The sequence below is a fragment of the Lissotriton helveticus genome, chromosome 10, assembly GCF_964261635.1.
Source record: "Lissotriton helveticus chromosome 10, aLisHel1.1, whole genome shotgun sequence".
Lineage (NCBI taxonomy): Eukaryota > Metazoa > Chordata > Amphibia > Caudata > Salamandridae > Lissotriton > Lissotriton helveticus.
The window spans coordinates 959,320,881-959,348,831 of record NC_136071.1 but is presented as its reverse complement, the minus strand read 5'-3'; the positions used below and the strand labels follow the sequence as shown (position 1 = coordinate 959,348,831).

At 47.5% G+C, this 27,951-nt stretch overlaps 1 protein-coding gene across 10 annotated transcripts in view; it reads right to left on the bottom strand.

The window, feature by feature from the left end:
• The window catches only part of LOC144784678 (metalloreductase STEAP4-like), a 445,141-nt gene that overhangs the window by 172,081 nt on the left and 245,109 nt on the right, over window positions 1-27,951 (bottom strand). For 9 of the 10 annotated variants that reach the window (XM_078663621.1, XM_078663627.1, XM_078663619.1 and 6 more), the window contains one exon: window positions 16,818-17,345. In XM_078663621.1, the coding sequence (XP_078519747.1) occupies window positions 16,818-17,345 (528 nt within the window). The remainder of the gene's footprint in view (window positions 1-16,817; window positions 17,346-27,951) is intronic. The other variant, XM_078663629.1, reaches the window with a different exon arrangement.

The window sequence follows — 27,951 nt, the reverse complement described above, 5'->3', positions numbered from 1 at the left end:
GTGTAACACCATAAATCCAGCTACTCTGATGCCTCTCCCTTTGGAGCAGGATGAAGTACAACATGATTGCGTGATTGTTACTGAAACTGAAACAAAAGGTCGAGTAGATTTGGCAGACACACCTATGCAAAATGTCGATGGAACACTATTTGTGGACGGCTCTTGTCTAAAAAGACCAGATGGAACTACCTCTGCAGCCTATGCAATCACAACAAATAAGACAGTTGTTGAAACATGTAAAATAGAACAGATGTCTGCTCAGGCAGCCGAGTTGATCGCCTTAACTAGAGCATGTGAGCTCTCAGAGAAGTTAGCCGTAAACATTTACACCGACAGCCAATACGCCTGGGGGGTGGCACATAACTTCGGCCGGTTATGGGCCGAAAGAGGGTACATCACATCTGGAGGTGCAAAAATACAGCATGGCACCTTGATTACCAGACTGCTAAATGCTCTTGCATTACCGACTAAATTGGCTATCATGAAGTGTAGTGCACACAAGAAAATTACAGACCATGTAGGTCAGGGAAACGCTTTTGCCGATGAAACAGCAAAACACACTGCATTGAGTGAGTACACCTTAACATATGTAGTGTCACGATCTAAAGAAGAAGAGACAAATATTGATCCATATAAGGAGATAAAAGACATTCAAGACTTTGCAAGTGAAGATGAAAAGAAGCAGTGGGTTAAGGAAGGATATTATTTTGACACACATTTTGGGGCTTGGATGCACACACTTGGTGATTTGAAAAAGTGGGTCCTGCCCGACAGTTTTCTCCTACCCATGCTTCACATGGTTCATGGTCCGGCACACTTGGGGGCTGATGGAATGACAAATACCATTGAAAAGATATGGGTCAACAAAAACATTAGGAAGACAGCTGTAAAATTATCCAAGAACTGTATGACCTGTGCTCTCCATAATGTAGGAAAAGGGATACAAGTACCACCGGGTCATTTTAGATTGCCAGAATACCCCTTTGAATGCCTTCAGATGGATTACATAGAAATGCCCCCTGCCAATGGCAAGAGATATGTTTTGGTTGTTATATGTAGTTTCAGTAATTGGGTGGAGGCATTCCCTTTGAAAGACAACACCGCATTAAGCACGGCCAAGATGTTGCTGAAAGAGTACTTCTCACGCTACGGCTTGGCCAGAAGCCTCTGGTCTGATAACGGGGTACATTTTTCGAATAAAATAATGGATCTAGTATGTCAAGGATTAGGGGTGCAACAAAAGTTCCATTCAGTGTATCACCCAAAAGCGGCAGGGCTTGTGGAGCGCTGCAACGCTACATTGAAAAATAAACTGCAAAAAATATGTGCATCAAGCACTCTCAGTTGGGTAGATGCTTTGCCCTTAGCCTTGTTCTCCATGAGGACAACTGTTACATCCAAAAACAGACTCTCTCCATATGAGCTCGTTATGGGGAAACCAGCAAATGTATATGGGTTTGCCTCTCCACCAAAATTGCAAGAGTTGACGCATTCTGCTTTATTGGATTATTGTAAAGAACTAACTTCTGCCCTGTCTACCATTCGCCAACAGGTCAGAGACACTTGGTCCCCGCCTCTGGAAGGAGAAGTGCATGATATCAGGCCCGGGGACTGGGTCCTGACCAAAAACTTTGTGAGGAAGAACAGCCTACAGCCCAGGTGGAAAGGGCCAACGCAGGTTTTGTTAGTCACACAGACGGCGGTTCGATGTGACGGACACAAAAACTGGATTCATCTTTCAAACGTGAAGAGAGCACCACCATTCTGGCCAGAGCTGCCCCCGGAAGAGGACCGTTCTGACCGAAGGACTGGTGACTGCACTCCTGCACGCATCGATGATCAACCAGCTGCATCAGGATACAATCTACGCCCAAGGAAATTGAAGAGTGCTTAGGACGGAGCAAGCACCAACTGCCGCACTGAATAGTGCCAACTTTAAAGGACTAACTTGTGCAGTGAGGTTAGTAGAATAAGGACACTGCCAACTCTGATCTGCAAAGAGAAGAAAGGATCACCTCCGAAGCCCAGCGACCCATAGGAGGAGAGGGTGTGAGGTCGAATTTGTGTTATTTCCACCAATTGCAAGGTCTGTAACAGTGAGGCCTATAACGAACACTGTTGAACTGCCGCACTTGTGAGATTGTATATTTCAAAATACGGAATATTTCGAATGGTATATTTGTTTGGAAGAACAACAAGACACCTTCCTTTACTAGAGATGGAGGATACATATTCCACCCTTAAATTGAACAAAAAGGGGCGTTGGTACTCCAAACTATGCATATTTTGTATGTTGTTTTGCATAATGTCTTTGGTCATTGGTTTACTATATCTTCTAGAGATCTACCATCCTATTGCAAAAACAGCCCCGCTTCCATCAGAGCTTCCCTCTGACTTTGTCCCCTCAGTTACAGTACCACCAGAGGATATGGATCACAGAGAGGAGATGCGTCACAATTCTTTCCTTACCTTACTTCATCAGACCCACCAAGTCATTGATAAAAATAATTGTTGGATCTGTATGCAATTCCCAGCTTATGTAGATGAAGGTATACCCCTTCTCCAAGTACCCCTGCCATTTGAGGCGTCCTGTTATGCATTACACATTGCAATGCTGAAAGTTGAGTTAATAAGAGTTTTCAGTAGCTTAGTAACTCCCCGTTCTACCACCAGAACATCAACTGCCTCCTTGTATACCCATTATGACAAAGACATTCTCCAGGCAGGGAATTGCTCTGAAGTTATTTTGCCCAATGCAACATTCCCCTTTTCAAATATATTCACCCCACTGTCTTTGATAAAAAATGATAGCGCACCTCCGCTCCAGAGGGACACAAGACAGGTACCATTTTTGAAAATGAGGCAGCGTAGTGTACTTGGGAGTATATGTATCAGGAGTAACGGTACCACTGACATGGGGAATAGTACCAATTGCAATATAACATTTGAAGTGTCTTCCCAGGAAATAACTGTTCCACTTTATGTTGGTGACTCAGTCTATTTCATTTGTGGTTCCAGGGCCTACATTTGGCTGCCAGTGAACTGGGGTGGCTGCTGCCACCTGGGTCTTGTAACACCAGCATTGTCTGTAAAAAGTACTGCAGAAGTGAATAGAGCATCCAGAACTCTAAGGGGCAGGAGGAGTGTTGATCAAGGAGATACAGTGGGTGAGATAGCTGGTGATGTGCTAAAGGCCTTTGTTCCTTGGTATGGCCCTGCCATAAACTCCAGAAACATACGTAGGTTGTCCCGTCTATTAGAGGCGACTATAGAGGAGACCGCAGGTGTAATTGAGAACATCACAGTTGAGCTGAAGGCTCTTAGACTCGTTGCCCTTCAAAACAGGGTTGTGCTAGACATGATGTTAGCAGAACGGGGTGGAGTCTGTAGGGTGATCGGGTCCTCCTGTTGCTCATACGTTCCTGACTCATCTACATCAGTTAGAGAAGCTGTCAAGAGACTATATGATATAGGAGCTCAGGCCCATAATGATGTTGGCCCCTGGGACCCTGTAGGTTCCTTTTGGAATGCTTTATCTGCTTGGGGCTGGAAGATAGGGATGTTTCTAGTGATTATCTCCCTCGTGGTGATTGGGTGCTGCATTTTTATTAATTGCCTGCCCATGTGCTGCCAGTGTCTGGGGCGATTGCTCAAACCACCCCCGATGCCCCCTGTGACAGTGTCCAATGCACTTATAATGAGAGATATTGAAACTCAACAATTGATGGATATTGATATCTCGGATAACAGCCCCACTGACACCAACACAGTTGACTATGTTAATGAGCGCAATGAGGCACACTATAGTAACAGCCGGCCTATCTACGAACATGTACATTAGGCCACAGCAAAATGTTGGACCTTGCGTCCAAAGGGTCGATTGTGAAAATACAGTTTTTGTGATGGACGAAAGCTCCTCCATTTTGTATTTCCCAACAGCCATTTTGTGTTAGGTCTTCTCTAGCCTGCCTCCCCAGCACATATAACATGGCCACTTCATCTGCACAAAGAAACGATGATACATCGATCGACCCCAGAGCATATGTTTGTACTTTGCTTTATGACACACAAGTAGAGCAGGGTGCATTGCTTAAAGGTCAATGACTCATTTGTTTAATTTTCCTACCTAACTACTGCCAATGTATTACAGTTAACTAAACACTGCTGATGGTGACAAATTACTGTTGACACAAGAGACATAACCTTTTGTTCCATATCCGGATGAGTAATCAAGTGAGCGCCTGACTCTGTAACCACAGGCCCGCCTATGTTTATATTTGGCACAAGTTATGCATAGTTCTGCTTTATTCTGTGTATCACAAGATTATTGATGACTGATGGGGTTTAGTGAGTAACCTTTATATTTGCGTTCTGCATGCCAAATATACATGTTTCCAGAGTGACTCGTCCTGACTAGTACGTGGGTCCGTCCTGGGATCATTCATCATCCTTGGCAGTTGCTGATCTGTGTATTCATTCCCACCTACGCTTATTCCAGCACAAAAGTATATAAGGCTGTCTATGACTTTGTAAGTTGTCCACTTCTCTCATAGCCACATGGAGCTGTGAGGTGGTGTACCCGCTCGAGCGCAATAAATCTTTTTATGTTACAGTTACCTCCGACTGCTGGTCTTCCTTTGTGAGCATACCTGGGCGAGGTAGAAGAAATCCACTTCGACAAATGAATGTGGGGTGGTGTCATGTGATGCATTATCTGGTCATTTTGCTCACTTGTAGTGTATTAGATTCCTTAAGTATATTCAACCTTTTAAGGACCGGGTACCTCAGAGGACCCTCCTCCCAGTACTCGCTCATCTTACAGAAATTTTGTTCCACTCAATAAGGTCATTCAGACCAATCTTATCTGCCCTCTCCTGGTAAATCCAGCGAGCTTCTTTAGACATCAGCCTCGTTTCCATTGTTCTGGGGTCCCCCATGATTTCTTCTAGGATCACCCAGCGTATCTCTTTTGGTTGATGATTCGTAGATTTGTAGTGCTGTACTAGCTTTGTTGTTAGTCGTCCTGCCCTCAGCGTGCTGAGATGTTCCTGGATGCGGATCTTGGCCTTTCTGGTTGTTAGCCCAATGTAATGTAGTCCGCATGGGCATGTGAGTCGGTATATAACGTTGGCTGTGTTGCAATTTGTCAGGCTGTTCAAGTTCCATATTTTCCCGCTCATCAGTTGGACACTCTTGGTCTTGCCAGTGAGGCCACAAACCGAGCAGCACCCGCACGGGTGATGCCCAGTGAGTGCCTCTCGTGCTGCACCCTCCTGTCTGGGTCGCGAATGCACCAATCTATCCTTCAAATTTTGGGATCTTCTGAAGGCAAATCTGGGCGGGGGCATCTTGAAGCTGCTCGTACTCAGAAGATGCCAATGTTTTCTTAGGATCCCATGGATCTTTGAGGACAGCGGATCAAAGGTAGTGACCACCAGTAAGCACTCTCCTTTTTCCTTTGGTGCTCTCTCAAGTAGGGCTTCTCTGGGAGTGTTCAGTGCCCGCTTCCAGGCAGATTTCACTATTCTTTTTGGGTAGGCACATTGCTCCAACTTCGCCCTCAGTTCACCTGCTTCTTCCACATACTTCTGTGTAGTAGTGCAATTCCGTCTATACCGGAGGAACTGACCTACCGGCAAGTTATCGCAGAGTGCGCGAGGGTGAAATGAGTTATAATGGAGCAGCGAGTTCTTGTCAGTTGGTTTCTTGTGTACTTGTGTGGTGAGTAGATTGTTCTGGGCCGTTATGTCGAGGTCGAGATATACAGCTGTCTTCCTGTTGTAATGCCATGTAAATTTCAGGCAAGGGTCCAGATTGTTCAGCCATGCAAGGAACTCCTGTAATTTGGCCTCGGGCCCAGCCCATGAGTAGATTGTTCTGGGCCGTTATGTCGAGGTCGAGATATACAGCTGTCTTCCTGTTGTAATGCCATGTAAATTTCAGGCAAGGGTCCAGATTGTTCAGCCATGCAAGGAACTCCTGTAATTTGGCCTCGACAGACATAACGGCCCAGAACAATCTACTCACCACACAAGTACACAAGAAACCAACTGACAAGAACTCGCTGCTCCATTATAACTCATTTCACCCTCACGCACTCCGCGATAACTTGCCAGTAGGTCAGTTCCTCCGGTATAGACGGATTTGCACTACTACACAGAAGTATGTGGAAGAAGCAGGTGAACTGAGGGCGAAGTTGGAGCAACGTGCCTACCCAGAAAGAATAGTGAAATCTGCCTGAAAGCGGGCACTGAACACTCCCAGAGAAGCCCTACTTGAGAGAGCACCAAAGGAAAAAGGAGAGTGCTTACCGGTGGTCACTACCTTTGATCCGCTGTCCTCAAAGATCCGTGGGATCCTAAGAAAACATTGGCATCTTCTGAGTACGAGCAGCTTCAAGATGCCCCCGCCCAGATTTGCCTTCAGAAGATCCCAAAATTTGAAGGATAGATTGGTGCATTCGCGACCCAGACAGGAGGGTGCAGCACGAGAGGCACTCACTGGGCATCACCCGTGCTGGTGCTGCTCGGTTTGTGGCCTCACTGACAAGACCAAGAGTGTCCAACTGATGAGCGGGAAAATATGGAACTTGAACAGCCTGACAAATTGCAACACAGCCAACGTTATATACCGGCTCACAAGCCCATGCGGACTACATTACATTGGGCTAACAACCAGAAAGGCCAAGATCCGCATCCAGGAACATCTCAGCACGCGGAGGGCAGGACAACTAACAACAAAGCTAGTACAGCACTACAAATCTACGAATCATCAACCAAAAGAGATACGCTGGGTGATCCTAGAAAAAATCATGGGGGACCCCAGAACAATGGAAACGAGGCTGATGTCCAAAGAAGCTCGCTGGATTTACCAGGAGAGGGCAGATAAGATTGGTCTGAATTACCTTATTGAGTGGAACAAAATTTCTGTAAGATGAGCGAGTACTGGGAGGAGGGTCCTCTGAGGTACCCGGTCCTTAAAAGGTTGAATATACTTAAGGAATCTAATACACTGCAAGTGAGCAAAATGACCAGATAATGCATCACATGACACCACCCCACATTCATTCACCTTCTGCGATGGCCAAAGATACATTATTTGTGCATATAAATATGCGGAAGCAGTGAGCAGCAATGTTCATAGCAGTTTTAGATGGGGTGTTTAAGAAGATAACGAATGGAGGAGCACCCATCCCCCCCTAATAGGGGAGTGCAGTTAAAATTTAAAATCGAGGTAACACTAAACTTTATTAACAATACACAGCGTTGCCACGGAGGAAATAGAGAGATCCCCACTCTAAGATGGCCGCCGCGCTTTTTGCGGGTCATGTGACGCGTGACATCACACGCTTACTTCTTGGAAATCGGCGAGAACACCGACAGCTGCAGCGGGAACGGGAGCCCCTAGCGAAGATAACGCCGTGATAACAGGCGGTAAGGAGAGGGTAATAATGGGTGGTGACCGTACTTCGAGTGGCCCCATCCCGGAACCTAGCAGTCGGGCAGAGTACAGGCGGCCCCATCCCGGAACCTAGCATTCGGGCGGAGTAGAGACTCGGGTTAAAAAGTTACATACGCACAAAGTGGTAGGACACTGAGAGCACATAATGGGGACAAGTCAGAGTTGTTTTGATGCCCGCAGTTTGAACGGAGAGGCAGATACTCGACCGATACTAGGGCTATAAAGAGTAGCAAAGCCCTGAGACTTGATTGGGAACATGGCAGGAATGAGGCCCCAAATCTAACACCAAAACGGGGAGAATGGGGACAGCTAGGAAGGGACTGCCATGTACTGACTGTGCCCATAATTGCAGGTCGACGTGAAGCGACCACCAAAAGTAATTAAAAGGTGGACCTGAACTGCGTAAGAGGGTACAAAGAACCCCAGGTATGCCAGTAGGCACCGCAATAAAGGTAATACTCCCAATATGTCCCTGAAATAGTTGGATACAGAATATACCTCGGAGGAGGTGGGCTTGATACTAATACGTGTCACTTTATGTTTTTATGTCTCTGTCTGTGTGTCTGTACCTCTGTGTCTACAGATGTTAAGGCTGCAGTGTCCAGCTGAGTGTGGCGAAGAAAATACCCCCAGCCCTGAAGAAATTGCCGACCATTTCTGATAGGCAATGAAACATGTTGGCTTCATATAACACAAAACGAAGCACAACGGCAAGGTTTTGGTTTTAATGGGAGTAGATACCCAGTATGGAATAAAGTTGTTCAGATAGCCAGGGTTATCTAACTCCACTTTTTAACGCATAGGATCACACTGAGTAGCGGTGTTGATACCGAGGGGGTAGATGCACAGGAGTGCTATAGGCATACACACCTTTAAGTTGATTAGGATTTACTTTAAACATTTTTCCTATTTTCCAGTTTTTTTGAATTCTGGTGGGAAGGAGCCAATGATGAGAAAAGGAACATACTGACGAGAACCTGTCAGCAGTTCCCTGGTGGTTGCTCCCGTGAGGTTCCTACCCACCATCCACACATTTTTCTCTGATTATTTTCTGATTTGGTCTGATGTATTTCTCTCTGTCTCCTTGCATGGGGTTGCATGACGCTTGACTGAGAGTAGACACTATAGATATAGACACAGTTGGAGTGACACACATAGAACTTGCGAGGATGTTTTAAATGATAGGCACACATTGTTGTAACTTTTTCAGTGGGTGGGAGGTTAAGTGTAACTACACCAACGAGTCAACAAAGGATGTTGTAGAATATATTGCCTATGGAGATAAGGACCAGGTTGTTGTGATTATAATGATATGAGTGGCGGGTACCTGTGTCCAAAGTTTTCCCTCTGAGCTCCTACTTTGAGAGAACCCCTATGGTAGGCCCAAGGGCAGGGTGCATTGTAAGTATAAACTAGGGCATGCTCTGGTGTGTGTGGCATGTCCTAATAGTGAATTACAGCCATTTTCATTTTTCCCTATTGCAAGGCTACCTGTTTTCTATAGGCCAGAATGGGCAGTTAGATTATTACATCTTATAATCCTAACTGACTCAGAGAACATGGTAGAAATTTGAGTTTAGTATGCCTGAACTCAGAATGATAAAATACCTATTTTAATTAAGTTGGTTTTAACATTTTGTGTTTGAAAATACAACTTTTAGAAAGTAGGTATTTTATTGTCTAACTATCCAAGCCTGCCTCTGCTAGGTTGTGTATTCCTTGTCTGGAGTGTGGGTGACAGGGCTAGAGAATTCCAGTAGCCAGAATGAGTCAGCCCAGTGGTGAATAGAGAGATCTGCATCTAGATGGGAGGGAGGAGTTGTACCTGGTACCTGAATAGGACTTTGCCTGCCCCCCACAGTGCTGGCTCCACCCCCCGTGATGCGTCTGATGTTTCTGCCCTGCACTTTGAAAGGAAAGAAGGAGTCATGTAAACAGAGTGCACCAGAACTGGTTTGGACTAGGCAAGGGACCCTCTGCCCTCAGAGGACAAAGAATTTTGGGGAATAAATATTGGGACCCTGATCGCAAGAAATTAGATCACTTTTGGACTACAAGAAGAAACCTTTGCTGAGGAGATGAACCTGAAGAAACTGAGAAGAGACTATCCCTAAGCTGAAGTGCTGCTTGGAGGATTGGCCTGCAGTGGTTGCCTGACTGCCAAAGAAAGGAGAGAGGAACTTTATGTGCACTTTCATCAACTTGTGTAAGGATCTCCAAGAGCTTGGAACAGAGATTGCCTCCTGCTGAAGTCTCAGGGACAACAGACTTCACCCACCAGCTCCTCAAGAGATCACCTGAAGTGCCTACAGTTGTTTTGGACTTATTGGGGACTTTCGTGTCACAAGGAGTTGGAAGCGCAACTCAAGATCGAGAAGCGTGTCTCAGAACTGCTGCTGCCGCTTCGCAGCACGAAGCGCCTTGCATCGCCGGAGGAGAGGATTGACATCGCCGCAGACGCCGCATCACCGGGAAGCGTGTCGCAGGAGTAGAGGATCGACGTTGCATCAGATGCTGCCGCATCTCCGAGAAGCGTGTCGCAGGGCCTGTCACAGCTCATCGCCAGAGAAAAGGATCGACGTCGCCGCAGGCGCCGCCGCATCACCGGGACGAGTGTCGCAGGGTCTGTCGCGGCACGCATCGTTGTGGAAGCAACTCGCATCGCCAGGAGAAAGGATCGACGTCGCCGCAGATGAAGCTGCATCACTGGTAAGCGTGTCGCAGGGCCTGTTGCGGCTCTCATTGTGTCAAGCATCTCGCATCGCCGGGGGAGAGGATCGACGTCGCCGCAGACGCCGCCACCCCACCAGGAAGTATGCCGCATCAAGGAGAAAGCGCCATCTTTATTTCTTTGCACCGGATCATTGCCGCATTTCCATCCTTGCAACACTTTCGTTGCCCTGCGTGTCGCATCTTAAGGTACATTGACACAAAGTGTCGCATTTTAAGAAATAAAGAGAACTAAGCTAAAACTACCATCTTAAGTATAGTATTGTGGATTTCTGTTGTTTGTGGTCTTGTGATAAGTCTATATAAAGAATACTTATTGTTGATACATAACCTGTGTAGTGTTGTCACTTGATTACTGTATGTGTTCACAAATGCTTTACACACGGCATCTGAGATAAGCCTGTCTGCTCGTGTCACGCTACCAAGGGGGTGAGCAGGGGTTATTTTAGGAGTGTACCCCTTACCCTGACTAGAGGCAAGGGTCGCTATTTGTCACAAGTACCTACCTGTGCCACTAGAGACCCCCAAATCTAACATTTGTGGTCAGCGGTGAGGATTCTGGACTTGCATTTGTGACTCATATACAGTGATTGGTGGACACTACTAGTGAGTGCAGACCAAAACGCAACCACATACTTTTGGTAGATTGTTTTCCTGGGATTTTCTATTTTTGCAAACTGCCAAGTTTTACCACCATTAGAAAAGCAGCATCCATAGCATCTGTTGTTTGTGATTGGGAGGGAGGAGAGTAACCTCCCCGACAGGTAGCAGTGTCACTACCAGAGGCCTATCCCCAGAGGAACTGGTTGACAGGAAAGAAAACAGGATGCACGAATTGGAGCTGGCCAAGCTCAAGTTAAGTGCACAGTTGAATTTGAGTTGCAAACTTGGAAATTGGCCCTAGAAGAAAAGAGGATGCAGTTTGAGCATGAGTTGATAAAGAGGGAGCCTGATTTGGAGCTCGAGAGGCTTGAGGCCATGAGTGTCTCAGACCAGAAAAAAGAAAAGTGTGAAGCTATGAGAGCGAGCTTTGCTGAGTTGGGGATGGAATCCAGCTCAGATGGTGGCAGCACAATTGAGTTATCTAGTGCTGAGGGAGCAGTATATACACCCAGAGATGTGGCGCCTGACTTGGAGGGGGGTAACATACACCAGGAGGATCAAGGACATGAGGTAGCTCCAGTAGTATGCAGTATCCCTGAGGAGAATGGGGCAACTGATGCAGGGGTTCATGGTCCTAGTGGTGGGAGGGACACACTACTGACTCTAGATGAGAGGTGCAGGGAGAGGGGTTCCCTCACGGTTGAAGTCCTGGTATGTGAATGCGAAGACCGCCCAGAAGAGTGTGGGTTGAATGACAGACACAGTCAGATACTGTCTTGCCAATCTCAGGAGAGTGGTGTGGAGTACGTGTGTGAGGCACTGGATGGTGAGGAGAAGGATAGTTTGGTTTACCCTTGTAGGGGGCTGTGTAATCCAACTGCGGGAGACCATATTGTAAGTCCCTGTTTTCCAGCACCATGCCAACACCTAATGGAGAGTGAGTTCTCTGACATCTGGGATCTCACATTGGAGGCAGACCTTTTAGTGGATTCCAGAGGGTCTGGAGAGGCATTGGGGAGTGACCCTGTGGGGAGTGGCTCAGGTATATTCCAACCCAGAGTGGTGGAAGTGCTACAGAGTAGACCAGCTAGGTCCCATTGCAGTGGGAGGGGTGTAGGGGCTCACGTCCTGTATCAGTGGAGAAGGAGTGAGTGTGGGGCTGCATGTCCCAAGGTGCCCGAAACCCAGTCTCAGAGCCTGGATGGTTCTTTAAGGCAACACCAGGTGGGGAGCCTAGGCTGTCCTGATGAGCAGCCCGTTGAGGGGGATCCCCTAGTGTCTGGTGAGCTGGGAGTGTCTGTAATCAGAACTCCATCAGTTCTGGTGTCTGGCAATGCCGCTCCTAAGTGGAGGGTACAGAAGTCCAGACTGAGGGATGAGAGGGGGAAAGAGTCCCCAGTGGAAGAACCAGTGGGTCAGGGGCCAGCCAAAAGGGCTGCGCGCAAGTGAATGACCCTGGTGACACCACTTCTGGCCTCTGGGATCTTCGCGCACTGTCAGATGGAAAGGGGACAGGAGATCTGTGCCAGGCAGACTATCACACAACACATGAGTTATGTGTTACCCTCAGGGGGGCATTCGTGCTCCCAAGGAAGTCCTGGTGCGCCGGGCAAGTGTTCAACCGTAGGGTTTGGTCCCTGGGTTGGGAAGCCAGGTTTAATGTTGTATGACCTGGAGGAAGGGGCAACTGTAAGCAGTGTCCTGACCAATGTAGCTTCTAGCAATACCACTCAAGTTGGGAGGGTGCAGTGCTCTGGAAGAGGTTGCAGAGGGAGGGAGTCCTTACCTCTGACCCTGGTGCAGCCTGAGGGTTTAAACCCTAGGTAGGAGGGCCAGGTTCAGGCCCCCCCCTGACCTGGAAGCCCAGTTGCAGGATAGAACCCCTGAACTGGTAGGGGAATTGTGCAGGACACCTGCTACAGGCATCCTGGACAATTCTGGAAGTGGGTACTGCTCCAGGTGGGAGGGTACAGAGCCCCAATGAGGAGGACAGGGTGTGGGAGAGCCCACTCCAGTCTCTTGTTCAACTGCCGAGTACAGGCCTGGGGCTGGTGTGTCAGTGTCAGGATGGCATACCTGACCTGACAGGAGGGAGAGTGGACAAAGGGTGCCAAGCACCTGGGCTACTACCTCCTGCTCTCTGAGGCCACAGAGGTTTCAGAGCCCTGAGAGGCATAAGGCCTGGGTCTCATCCCTGACAACGGTCAGTGGCCACTGTGGCTTGATGTCTGTCTGTTGGAACACATCTGTGAGCAAGCTAAGGTTAGGTGCTGGACAGATGGTGTCCACAGGTGAGGAGAAGGGTTTCACATGGGTTGATGGGCCCAGAGAGTATGGACAGAGGAAGTGAAATGGGTTCGGATTGGCGTAGAACTGAAATATGTCCCTGCTGTTGCAGGCCAGGTTCCTGTTCTATCACCCAAAGCAAGGAAGACCATCAAGGTAGTGATTGGTCTACCCTGCGTTTGGCTGGAAGGGGGTTGTGTTGGACTTGGCCGTTTTTGCAGGGTCATTCCTGAACTTTTTGCCTTCCTCCTCTATTTTTTCTGACCCTGACCTGTTGCTGGCTATTTCATGACTCTGGTCACTTCACCACTGCTGATCAGTGCTAAAGTGAATATGCTCTCCCTATTGTAAATTGATGTATGGATTAGTGACTCCATGATTGGCTGATTTGGTTTACTTGTTAGACCCTAGTACAGTGCACTGAGTGTGCCCAGGGCTTGTGAATCCAAATGCTGCTGGTGGGCTTGCAGCACTGGTTGTGCCACCCACAGAAGCAGCCTGTAAAAGTGTGTCTACGGCCTGCCATTGCAGGGCCTGTGTGCAGCTGGTACTGCTATGCTGACTGAGCACGTGCACCCACTTGCCAGTCCCTCAACCTTCCCTTTTCTTCATATCAGACACCCCTATGGTAGGGCCAAGGGCAGGGTACATTGTAAGTATGAGTTCTGACATGCCCGGTGTGTGTGGCATGTCCTAATAGTGAATTATAGCCATTTTCATTTTTCACTACTGCAAGGCTTCCTGTTCTCCATAGGCCAGAAAGGGCAGTTAAATTATTACATCTTATAATCCTAACTGACTCAGAGAACAAGGAAGAAATTTGCGTTTAGTATTCCTGAACTCAGAATGATAAAATACATATTTAGTGAAGTTGGTTTTAACATTCTGCGTTTGAAAATACCACTTTTAGAAATTAGGTATTTTCTTGTCTAACTATCCAGGCCTGCTTCTGCTAGGTTGTGTATTCCTTGTCTGGAGTTTGAGTGACAGGGCTTGGGAATTCCAGAAGATAGAATGAGTCAGCCCAGTGGTGAATAGAGAGATCTGCATCTAGATGGGAGGGAGGAGTTGCACCTGGGATCTGAATATGACTGTGCCTGCCCCCCACAGTCCTGGCTCCACCCTCTGTGTGCATCTGATGTTTCTGCTCTGCACTTTGAATGGAAAGAAGGAGTCGTGCAAACAGAGTGCTCCAGAACTGGTTTGGACTAGGCAAAGGCCCCTCTGCCCTCAGAGGACAAAGGATTTTGGGGTATAAATATATGAACCCTGATCCCAAGAAATTAGATCACTTTTGGACTACAAGAAGTAACCTTTGCTGAGGAGATGAACCCGAAGAAACTGAGGAGAAACGATCCCTGACTGCCAAAGAAAGGAGAGAGGAACTTTGTGTGTACTTTCATTAACTTGTGTAAGGATCTCAAAGAGCTTGGAACAGAGCTTGCCTCCTGCTTAAGTCTCAGGGACAACAGACTTCACCCACCAGCTCCTCTAGAGATCTCCTGAAGTGCCTACAGTTGTGTTGGACTATTTGGGGACTGCGTTTCGCAAGGAGCTGGAAGCGCGACTCGATCGAGAAGCTTGTTGCAGAACTGCCGCTTCGTAGCACAAAGTGCCTCGCATCGCCGGAGGAGAGGATCAACGTCGCCGCAGAGGCCGCCGCATCACCGGGAAGCGTGTCGCAGGAGTAGGGGATCGACGTCCCATCTGATGCTGCTGCATCGCCAAGAAGCGTGTCGCAGGGCCTGTCGCGGCTCAACGCCGGAGAAAAGGATCGATGTCGCTCGGGTGCCGCCGCATCACCGGGAAGAGTGTCACAGGGCCTGTCGCGGCTTGCATCATTGTGGAAGCAACTCGCATCGCCAGGAGAGAGGATCGACGTCGCCACCGCATCACTGGGATGCGTGTTGCAGGGCCTGTTGCGGCTCGCATTGTGTCAAGCATCTCCCATCGCCGGGGGAGAGGATCGATGTCGCTGCAGACGCCACTGCCTCACCAGGAAGCGTGTCGCATCAAGGAGAAAGCGCCATCTTTATTTCTTTGCACCGAATCTTTGCCGCATTTCCATCGCTGCAACACTTTTGTTGCCCTCCGTGTCGCATCTTAAGGTACATTGACTCAAAGTTTTGCATTTTAAGAACTAAAGAGAACTAAGCTAAAACTACCATCTTAAGTATGGTATTGTGGATTTTTGTTGTTTGTGGTCTTGTGATAAGTCTATGTAAAGAATACTTATTTTTGATATAAAACCTGTGTGGTGTCCATCTGTAGTGTTGTCACTTGATTACTGTATGTTTTCACAAATGCTTTACACACTGCATCTGAGATAAGCCTGTCTGCTCGTGCCAAGCTACCAAGGGGGTGAGCAGGGGTTATTTTAGGAGTGTACCCCCTTACCCTGACTAGAGGAAAGGGTCCCTATTTGTCACAAGTACCTACCTGTGCCAACTAGAGACCCCTAAATCTAACACCCACACATTCTGGAACTTCCTCTCACTGAAATATGAGGAAAATGAATGCCAAATGTTTTTACCAAATCTTGATGTTTGAAGGGCAATATGTGTAAGAAACGTTACGGGTAGCCACACGAGTCAGTCCTGCTCTGGAGTTCCCCCGATGTCTTGTTTTCAGAAATGCCACATTAGGTAGAAATGGCAGATTTCCCTGAGTGGCAGCTGCGCAATGGCCCAAATTCTGAAGCTACCCAGACTGTAAACAAAGTGCTGGTTTTGCCGGGCAAATAGTGACTTCTGAAGGTCATGTTGTGGGGTGAATCCTGTCACAGGCACTGTGCCCACCCACGCAAGTAGGGTAATGTTTTTATTGGAATTTTGTGCACCCACAGCTTGCTCAACTTTCTCTCACACAAATATGAGGAAGATGTGTCTTTTTAGCCAAAATGAATTTGACTTAGATTACCAGGGTTGAATGTAAATGTTATTTCAGTTGAAATGGAACCTGCACCTTGTCTATGTGTGATTGATGATTCTTCTCCTGAACCGTTTGCAAAATAAATTGAAGAATACACTCATACAATACAGGTACGAATATCCTGATATGTAACACTGAGTTGGTAGAATGAGGTTGTCCACAACCATGGAATCTACTTTAGTTCAGCCTCATGCTACCTAATAACAGTCACAATTTATTCTAAACTGAAAACTCCCAACCATCACCATCATGAGTCATTGCTAGCTGCCTCAGGCGGTTCTACTGTTACACCCCAGCCACAGATACCCTATTTCCCCATCTTCTTTGCCATCGACCCGCTCAGAAAGCCTACTCATTAACCCTCAACCCCCAGCTAGCTATGATCTTATCCCATGATTTTCTCTTCATCTGTAATTGAAGAACCCATCACAGGACCAAGAGAGGCAAATTGAAATTCAAGAATGCAGGATTGATAAAAACCCTCTTACTCCAGTGTCACTCCCTACTGTTCACAGCAGTGTGTACATTACTTGGCAATGAGAATGGGTCACCGGAGACATAGCCCAATGGAATTTGTGTTTACTCACCAAACTGCTGAAATCTGACAGAAGAAGAAATTTGATTCCTTACCCCAGAATAAGGAAAATGAATTAACTATCAATTTTAGTGTGAGATCGTCCCACGTTTTGATGTCACTGGGAAGCACAAGGGTAAATGTGCACAACTGTTCCAAAAAGATTTAAAATCATTTGTAAATCATAAAAAAGTAGACAAAACATGCATTGTTACTTGAATCAAAACATTACCTGTGAAATAATAAAGTTGTTTGACCTCCAGCGTACATAATAGCGGATTGGTATTACCAGGGTATAGATTGCATGCAGAAACGCATAGGCCAAGGCTACCAGTCCAAGCTGCTTTCTGCATAGCATCCATCGATCCAGCCATTCAGGGAACTGGCTGTATTTTGTTCCTCTGTACAACTGAAAAATTGCAGCAAATATACCTGGAAGGTAAACTAAGGCAAGTAGCATGAGAGAGACTATGGGAAAGACCTTGTTAGGAATTGAAATTGCTATTCGAAATGAGACATCTTGCCCATCGTTAACATGGGTGAATATCACAATAGTGACTACGCAGTAGATGAACAGGGAGACCGTCAATCCCAGCGCAATGTAAATCGGCAGCCTCCACATCGGAAATAGCTGAAGTGGGTAGTTTTCTACCTCTCTGGCAGCCAGCAAAGATCCTTGATCAAGTGGTGATAGCCCAAGAGAGCGGGAAATGTCCATTACCATTTGCTTGGATGTGCTATCATCACCACATACAAACACCTGCCGTAAGAAAAAGGAAAACAACATTAATATCAGAAGAAAACTATAGTAACATGTTATCAACAGCATTTACAAATGTCAAAAGAGGAATTTCAATACTAATGTGAAAGTATTTATTGATTGTGTTAGCCGTCTAATGGTTGTGATTTTATTATTATTTATGTTTTATTGTTATTTGTTTATGATTGTTATCATTAATGTCATTATATTCGTTAGACCTGACTGCCTTAGGGTGCCCTTCGACCCAGTTTTTTATCTTCCTCCTTTATTTTTCTGAATTCCTTTTTGCTGGCCTTAGGACTTTGAGAACTTTACCACAGCTAACCAGTGCTACAGTGCATGTACTCTAACCCTAAAACATGGAAATAATTGTTTATCCCCAATTGGTATATTTAATTTACTTATAAGTTCCAAGTAAAGTGCACTACACGTGCCTAGTGCTGGTAAATTAAATTATACTAGTGGGCCGCAGCACTTATGTTATGTTATTTTCATTTATACTGCAAGAGTGTCCCGGCGCAAACCTTGAGAGACATAGCAAGGAGCTAGATTTGGGGAAATAGTAAAGATTTCAGCTTCTTTTTGAAAAGAATAGGGTCCAGAGTGCGTCGGGGAGCGAGAGGCAGCGTATTCTGGGGTAAAATGGCTTTCTCAGCCAGAGAGATGCCACCCGTTCTTTGCAAGCAAAAGCGCGGGACTTGGGCCAGGAGTTGTATAAAGGAACGCAGGTGTCTTGCGGGGGTGTACAAGAGAAAGCATTTCTTTAGGAAACCTGGCCCTTTGGCATACAGTACAGGGTGGGCAATGGCTAATGACTTGAATTTAACCCTCTCTGCTACGGGCAGCCAGTGTAGGGCGCGAAGATGTTGTCTGAACATCTGACTGGAATGTTCAGGAGAAGCCTGGTGACTGCGTTCTGCCCCACTTGCAGTTTATTTAGTAAGTAGCTTGGGGCGGCAATGTATAAAGTGTTGGTGTAATCTAGCCTCGAAAGATTAAGGGCTCGGGTGACTGTCTCCTTGGCCGCCTGAGGGAGAAGGGGGAGGAATTTCTTAAGAATTTTTTAAAATCCAAAGCAGGTCCTTGAGAGCTTTTAGATTCTGGGTCGAGAATGTGAGATTCTCCTCGAACCAAACCCCTAAATTCTTGACGGGATTCCCTGATGAGACAGGAAGCTCCCAATCGGACGGCCAGTGTGTTTCCCTAAACCAAGTGGGAAACTTTCCAAAAAGGAGGATTTCCGATTTCTCCTCATTACATTTAAGTTCTGCGGCGGCCAACCATCGAAAAACAGCCATCAAGCAAAGTTTGGCGGCAGAAGTAGAGCACTCGTTTTTTCCCCATGTGAACAGGAGCTGTGTATCGTCAGCGTATGCGATTATCTTCGCACCTAAGTCCTCAGCCAGCTGAACCAGAGGGGTAACATCAATATTAAAAAGAAGAGGACTCATGGAAGAACCCTGTGGGACCCCAGTGGTCACATTCTTCGGTGAAGAGGAAGACGGTGGGAGCCACACCTGCTGCGTCCGATCCTCCAGGAAGGATTTGAGCCAACCCCAGGCCTCTCCTGATACGCCAATCTCAGCCAGTCGGGTAAGCAGCAATGCATGGGTGTTAGATATGGCACCATTTGCGTGGGTCTCACCTCCATTTTTGCTGTTGCCTCATGTGTTTTTGCTGGTGTTAGATGCTTTGGGCACTGTGCCACTGCTGTCCAGTGCCACAGTGCGAGTGCTCCCTACTGTAAATTGATGTATTGATTAGAAGTTCCAGGATTGGATATTTGGTTTACTTGTCAGACCCTAGTACAGTGCACTGAGTGTGCCCAGGGCGTGTAAATCCAAATGCTGCTAGTGGGCTTGCAGCACTGGTTGTGCCACCCACAGAAGCATCCTTGTAAAACGTGTCTAAGGTCTGCCATTGTAGAGCCTGCGTGCAGTCTAGTACTGTCATGCACACTTGGCAAGTGCACCCACTTGCCAGTTCCTAAACCTTCCCTTGACTTCATATTAGTCACCCCTATGGTAGGCCCACGGGCAGGGTGCATTGTAAGTACAAGGTAGGACAAGCCCTGATGTGTGTCGCATGTTCTAATAGTGAATTACAGCCATTTTTCTTTTTTCACTATTGCAGGGCTACCTGTTCTCCATTGGCCAGAATGGGCTGCTAGATTATTACATGTTTATAATCCTAGCAGAGAACATGGTAGAAATTCGAGTTTAGTATGCCTAGACTCAGAATAATAAAATACATCTTTTAGTGAAGTTCATTTTAACACCTTGGCTGCGCCGCCGATTTTGCGGAAGCGGCACTTCCGCAAAACGGGCGGGGCCGCATCGGCCATTGGCCGACGGCAGCACCAGCGAGGTAGCATTGCCGTCGGGCATGGAAGGGTTTAATATTCTGTGTTTGCAAATACCACTTTTAGAAAGTAGGTATTTGCTTGCCTAACCATTTGATCCTGTCTCTGCTGAGGTTGTGTATTCCTTTGTCTGGTTTTGTGAGTGACAGGGCTGGGGGATTCCAAGAGACAGGCTGGTGCAGCCCGGTGTTGAATAGGGAGATCTGCATCTAGATAGGAGGGAGGACCTGAATAGGACTATGCTGGCTCCACCCCCTGTGGTGCGTTTGATGTCTCTGCCCTGCACACTGAAAGAAGAGAAGGAAGAGAAGGAAGACTGTCAACAAAGTGCTCCAGGGCTGTACTTTTCTTCCACAATGCTGTCTCCACCTCCTGCCAGGAGTCTGATGTTACTGCCCTGCATTGTGAAAGGAAAGGAAAAGTCTGGTAAACAGAGTGCTTCAGAACTGGTTTTGACTGGGCACAGCCCCTCTCTCCTCAGAGAACAAAGGATTTTGGGGTATAAATATTGGGACCCTGATCCCATGAAATTAAATCACTTTTGGACTTACAAGACGAAACCTCTGCTGAGGAGAAGGAACCTGAAGAAACTGAGGAGAGACTATTCCCAAGCTGAAGTGCTGCTTGGGGGATTGGCCTGCAGTGGTTGCCTGACTGCCAAAGAGAGGAGAAAGAACTTTGTGTACTTTACTTTCAACTTGTAAAAAGATCTCCAAGGGCTTGGAAGAGAGCTTGCCCCTGACTGAAGTCTCAGGCCCAGTAGACTTCACCAGCCTTTGTGAATTGCTGCTGGAAACGCTGTTTCAGTAGCTACAGAGGCAGGGAGCTGTGACTGACTCTCAGGACCGGCCCGGTGTCCTGTAGGCACCGCATCAAGCAACGCCCGCCTCGAACAAAGCAAGCTCTGAGCTCACCGACTCCGTCCTGACGCCGTCACCGAGCTGTTGCCTGCACCGCGACTGGTGGACACCGCGGCGTGTAACGCCTCGCTACACCGACTAGTACTGGTCTGACAGACGCAGTCACCGCTGCTGACTCCGAGTCCTGTGAATGCACCGGAGTTGAGCTCCGCCTCGCACGGTTTGCAGCGCACTGCCCAACTCACACCGCTGTCCGGACTGATCAACACCAGCTCCCGAACTCCGGCTCTGTTGCCGCACCGCAAGCTGCAAGCACCGCTTCGAAGCACCGTCTCGCCCTGCAACGCACACCTTGGATCCACCAACTCTGTCAACGTGCCGCTGCCTGCACCACATCGAGGGACTACGCGTCCTGCAATGCTTACTTTCTGCACGGCGACGAACACCGGAACCGGTCCGCACATCCGTGCCTGCTGCCTCAAGCAAAAGGTACCGTGACTGAGTCTGTCGACATTTGAGTGGGCCCGTACCGATGTGGTCCGCTTGATTTGCTAGACTCTTTTATTTCAACAGCGCTGTAGCCCGTCAGGGATACCGACTCAAATAGAACCTTGATTTAAGCCTTTTTAACCAGAACTCTTGAAATCTAATAGTACTGTGGATTTGTTTTGTTGTTTATTGGTCTTGTGGTAACTCTATATAAAATATCCTTATTTTTTATATAAAACCTTGTGTGGTGTCCATTTGCAGTGATGTCACTGGGTTACAGTATGTGATCACAAATGCTTAACTTACAACGCCTCTGAGATAAAGTCTTGCTGCTCGTGCCAAGCTACCAAGGGGGTGAGCAGGGGTTATTTTAGGAGTATAATCGCCTTATCCTGACTAGAGGAGAGGGTCTCTATTTCTCACAAGTACCTACCTGTGCCAACTAGAGACCCCCAATTCTAACAATAGGGAACTGTATCGAATGCCCCAAGAGGTCCAACAAAACCAAGGCAGCCTTCCCGCCAGCATCCAAACAGTCTTGGATGGCTTAGGAGATTTCCATCAGAGCTGATTCAGTACTAAAAGAAGCCCTGACACCCGACTGTGCAGGATGGAGGAGGCCTGACCTTTCAACAAAATTGGTCAGCTGTCTAGTGACTACTTTCTCACATACCTTAGCCATACTAGGCAAAAGGGAAATTGGCCGGTAGTTTGCCGCACACAGGGGGTTATGTGAGGCTTTTTTAATGGGGGGAGAATCATGGCCTGCTTCCAGGTTGCCGGGACGAAAGCTTCAAGAAAGGACATGGTAATAAGTCTATTGACTTCAGGATTAACAATGTCCGCCACAGCAGCCAAAAGGCTGGCAGCATAGGGGTCCAAAGGGGATCCTGATTTCAAACCCTTTAACATTTTGAGTGATCTGGGAAGGTTAATGAGGACAAATGCCACCAACGAGTGGGGAGGAGGGGCCAGCGGGGCCCTTCCACACAAGGTGGTACCTAAGTCCTTTTTGCAAGAAGTAAAAGACACCAAGAGGCAGAAGATGGGATCATACTTGATTGCGCTTTGTAAGCAATGAAACTCTGAACTATGGCAAAAATTTCCTTTGACTTATTCTTCGCGGCATCAGTTCTGGACCCATAGTAAAGGCTTTTGGCCTGCACTATAGCTGTATAGTAATTTTTTTGTTTATTCCTCATCATAAGTTTATCCCCAGGGCCATACTCCTTACGTCTGGCTGTTGCCAGCTTCTTGCACTCCTGCTTCAGCATCCTCAGAGAAGGAGTGAACCAGGGTGTAACGATGGGTCGCCCCTGGACACAGAAGAGGAAGATAGCGACCCCTTACCTCCTTACATTTCCACTGTGTTCTATTTGCAGTCACCGCGACATGAGATGGTGTTGAGCCCCTTAATTCCCTGTACTTTCTGGAACCTGCCTCGGGTCATGTGATGGGATCATATGTTCCAATGGGTGTCGTCGTAACAGAGGAGGCCAGCCTTTTAATGAACCCGTGGTGGAAGGAGGATGCTCGTCGTTGCTCGGAAGCAGGTGAGAGTTTTGATTCTGACTATCCGGAGTGGAGGAGAGGTGGAGATACGACCCAACCAGCTGCATCAGTGGTGGGGAAACAGGAGCAAATGCCGTCCGAAGTAACCGAACGCCGGGACCCAGGAGAGCAGAGCAGGGAATCGGACCCTAACCGACATCAGCCGCTGACCAGCCACGCTCCTGGAGGAGCGTGGCTACCCGAGGTACGTGGCCATATTCGAGAGTGGTTCGGGAAGTAGAGGCTGGCTGGAAGAGCTTCCGTAAGCAGGGAGGGGGAAGGGTGACCGATCTCTGTATAACTGGCTAAAACAGTTAACTTGATTTTAGACTAGGAAAACTCTTGGTGGTGGTTTACTGGTGATTTCCCCTCACTCCCTTTTTCTCCCCTTTTATCCACTACGACAAACGTATTGGTTCCCTAAATCCATTTTTTTCTTTTTTTTGTTTTATTTCTATGTCGGGCTAATTACTGAGGTCCATCATCCATATGAAAGGACGAAGACATCCACACCACTTCCTCTGGAGAGAAGACGGAAGCTGTTGACACCCTTGTATTGTGTTTGTAGTACCTATACCACTAATAAAACACTTTACTTTAATCAGAAAACCCTCTTTGTCCCTCTGTGCCCATAACACATGGTGGAGAATGCAGGCACAGATCCATTGAACCAGTAAAATGGAGAACCTGATACAACAACAGATACAGGAACAAGAGAAACTTGAATGGGCTATAGAGAGGTAGATGACTGCGGCCCAAGCCGATAGGGAAATGTTCACTACTTCCATCACCCAACAACTGGAGAATCTCCAAAAGATGTCGGAGAGACAGGAGCCGCTCCCCATCACCCGATTTGGGTCCCAGGGTGGTTCCCCCTCTGTGGTCCTTCAGAAATAGGTACCCAGGGATGACCCGGATGTGTTCCTTTTGAATTTTGAGCGTGCTGCTAAATGGCCTTTCTTTCTGGCATCCCTGCTAAGCGGCGGGGCACAGGTGGCTTGTCAAGTCACCAATCCCCAGGGCAACACTCCATACAAAGAGGTAAAGGAGATCATATTAGAACACCTGGGAATGGACGCAAACAAAAAGGGATGCCCAGGGCAAAGTCCCAAGACCCTGTTTTTTAAATTGAAGATGGCCGCGAATAAATGGTTACAACCCCAAGAAAGAACCAAAGAGGAGATAATGTCCCTCATATATCTTGAACAATTTATGGAGGCTCTTCCTTTTCATACTCAAAGATGGCTCCGACAGCACAACCACCTATCTGTAGAGCAAGCAGCTGAAATGGCAACCATATATATCCGGGCTCAACCAAAACCTAACCCAAGCGAAAGTGAAAAAGCCCTACGCCCCCACCCAGCCAAAGCGGAAAAAAATACCCAAAGACCCCTATTGAAACACCGAAACCCCGCTTTATTAAATCTGAAGTAGTGACCACCAAAGGACCTCAATGTTTCGAATGCGGGGCCTGGGGACACATAGCCCATCTCTGCCCCCAGAAGAAAAATGCACAGGGGCTGATGGATGTCAGTTACTTACCCAAACATGTCTTGCATACAGAAGAACTTTGGGACATGTTTCTATGTAAGTCTAGTTACTAATGGAATCCACGTCAGAGCTCAACTCGACTCCGGCTGTAGACAGTCGGTCATCCACTCAGCATTGATTAGTCCCAAAGCATACTCCCAAGACAACAAGTACCCATTTGCTGTGTCCATGGGGACATAAAGGAGTACCCCTTGCTAAATTCAAAGTCAGGTTACCCGAGGATAAGGAAGTACAGGTCACTGTGGGGGTCCTTCCTGCACTGCCAGAAAAACTGATACTAGGGACAGATAATCCCGACTTCATGTCTCTTCTCACCCAGAAAATTAAGACTTCGCTCAAAAAAAGCCCTGTCCTTCTTACTCAGGCTCTCTGGCAAGGAGATCGCTGTTTCTGATATGCTCAGAAGAATGATCCTACTCTTATGATAGCGTGGCAACAAGCATTCTCTCCCGCCCCAACCCCTGATTCATATCCCACCTTCATAGTAGAGCAAGACTTACTGTATAGAACAGGAGGTCCCTCCGACTCAAAATAGCTACTTGTTCCCCAAACGTTTGAAACCAAGTGCTGTTCTTCATCCATAGTCATCTCTTAGATGGGCACACGGGGCCCAGAAAACAAGCCAAACCATATTGAAGCGTTTCTATTGCCCTGGCATACACGCTAACATCATGAGGTATTGCAAGGGGTGTGAGATATGCCAAAAGAAGAATCCATATCGCCCTCCTGCCGTTCCCTTGTAGCCACTCCCCATTATTGGGAAGCCATTTGAACGAGTAGGGATGGACCTCATCTCATAGGACCATTACCCAGGTCAAAAAAGGGAATGTCCATGCCCTGGTTATCATTGATTACACCACCAGATACCCCAAAGCCTTTGCCATACGCAACACCACCACTATTTGCGAGAAACTGGTAGAACTATTCTCCCGAGTGAGGTTTCCCCAAAGAACCTCAAGGATCAAGGCACCCTATTCATTTCTAGTCTGATGCGGCAGGTGTGTAAGTCCCTCGATATCACACAGATGGTTTGTGTGGAAGGTATAATGGTACCATCAAACTAATCCTAAAGAAGATGATGACAGCAGAGGAGGCGGATTGGGACGCATTTCTCCCCTTGGCCCTGTTCATCATTCGTTGTCAGACCCAGAGCAGCCTAGGATGCTCTCCCTTTGAGCTACTGTATGGGAGGCAACCCTGCACCCGTCTTGAAATGACCAAAAAGGCATGGGAGTGGGAAGACCCAAAGAAATTTGATCCATCATGGACTACACCCATGGCCTACATTCGCGTCTCTACAAACTACGCAAATTCGCCCATGCCAATTTAGAGAAGGCTCAAACACATCAGCAGACCTTTTATGACAAAGGGAAGAGGTGGCGACACCTACAAGTTCACAACTGGGTATTGGTGCTTTTACCTTCATCCCTCCAAAAAACCCATTCAGAGTGGAAAGGTCCCTACGAAGTTATAAAGAAGATAGGACTGACCACTTATCGTTTACGACTAAGCAAAACGAGAAACCAGATCTTCCATATAATTTTTTTTTTAAATGATTAGGTCCACCTCCATCGACTATCCTTCTAGGTTCCCGTGAACCCAAAGAGTCAGTCACCACTCTCCCTGATTTAACAACAGCGAGGTCCTTTCCGACCCTCAGCGAATGGCATTATTACCGATACTGTCTTCCTTTACACATATATTCACCAACACTCCAGGTCTTCCACACTTAGCGGAACATTCCATCCCCTCAGAGCCCGGGAAGATGATCTGACAATGTCTATACTGTATTCCGACGGCTCAGAGAAAGGCGGTTGAAGAGGAAATCACCAACATGCTTGCCTTGGGTGTCATTCTTCCCTCTCATAGTAACTGGTTATCACCCACAGTGTTGGTACCCAAACCTGACGGCTCTGTGAGATTTTGTATTGATTTTAGGGTGGTAAATGCTATCAATCAGTTTGATTCATATCCTCTACTGAGGGTTGATGAGTTGATAGAGCAGTTAGGTAAGGCCCAGTATATCACCACATTGGACCTCACCAAGGGTTACTGGCAGGTACCCCTATCTCTAAAATACCAAGCCAAGACAGCCTTTTCTACCCCTTCAGGATTATACAAGTTTACTGCCCTCCCTTTTGGCCTCCACGGTGCTCCCGCCACCTTCCAAAGACTCATGGATGTGGTTTTAGGAGATCACCGTGGATACTCAGCATCCTTTTTGGATGATATAATCATACCTAGTCCAAATTGGGATAAAAATCCGGAGCTTTGTCGAAATGTCCACCAGGCCCTTGCAGATACCGCACTTCATGTTAACTCCAAGAAGTCCCGGGTCGACTACTAAAAGGTCCGCTATCTGGGGAACCTCCTAGGTAATGGGGTCATTGAGCCACAGGAGGAGAAAGTCAAGGCTATCACCCATACCCTTTCCCCACTACAAAAGGGAGATTAGGGCATTTTTAGGTTTCTTGGGGTACTATCGGAGATTCATTCCCCGTTATGCAGAAATAGCCTCCCCTCTGACAGAACTCCTTAAGAAGCTCATCGGTGCCAAAGAGCTACACAACCCTTCCCCTTTGGCCCGTCACGCTTTTCAGGAACCGAAGCAGGCAATCACTTCCAGCCCTATTTTTATGTCCCCAGATTTCACAAAACCATTAAATCTCCAAACTGATGCTTCCAACTCAGGTCTGGGTGTCGTTTTATCTCAAATCTCAAATGATGGTTTAGAACTCCCGGTCCTCTTCATTAGTAGACAGCTATTCCCTTGTGAAAAGAACTACCCCATCATCGAGAAGGAGTGCCTTTCTGTCAAATGGGCAGTAGACAAACTACGTTATTATCTCGAGGGCACTCCCTTCATACAGTATACGGACCATGCCCCTCTCCTCTGGTTAAGCCGCAATAAGGGGAATAACTCCCGCATTCTAAGGTGGTTCCTCTCCCTCCAGTCATTTTCTTTTGAGGTCCGGCACCGTAGTGGTGCCTCCAACGGGAATGCTGACTTCCTCTCTAGGGTGACCAAGTTCCCCGAAAGTGAACTGGCTAGGGGGGGATGTGTCACGATGGGCCGCCCCTGGACTCGGAAGAAGGAGATAGTGACCCCTTACCTCCTTACATTTCCCCTGTGTTCTATTTGCAGTCACCCACGACAGGAGGTAGTGTTGAGCCCTTTAATTCCCCATACTTCCTGGAACCTGCCTTAGGTCATGTGACGAGATCATATGCTCCAATGGGTGTGGTCGTAACAGAGGAGACCAGCTCTTTAATGACTTGCGGTGGAAGGAGGATGCTCGTCGTGGTTCGGAAGCGGGAGAGAGTTTCGATCCAGACTATCCGGAGTGGAGGAGAGGTGGAGATACGACGCAATCAGCTGAAATGCTTGCCTTTCAACTCTCTTGTCCACCAAAAAATCAAAGACATCCTGATAGTGCCTTCTTGAATGAGCGGGCATTAATAAGGGCAGCATGCTTAGCAGGCCCATGCCTACCCCTTTTAGCAGCAACCCTGGATAAAGCAAGTCTGGCTGAACCGGGAATTAGTCTAAAGCCACAGGTAGAACAAACCAAGTCCTTACAGTGCAGTACGTCCCATCTGCTTGTGTGAGAGCAGGGGATTGGGCGGAGTGGGTGGAGGTCCTCCCTGCTATACAACTCCCACTTCGCATGGTGAGACACAAATCAGGCAGCGTGGCTGGTGCTGGGTGTGTCCTGGGATGCTGACGGGCGCAGACGGGCTTGCCTTAGGCTGCACGCATCCACTGCGTGTCTGCGCAGCAAACAGTTTTTAT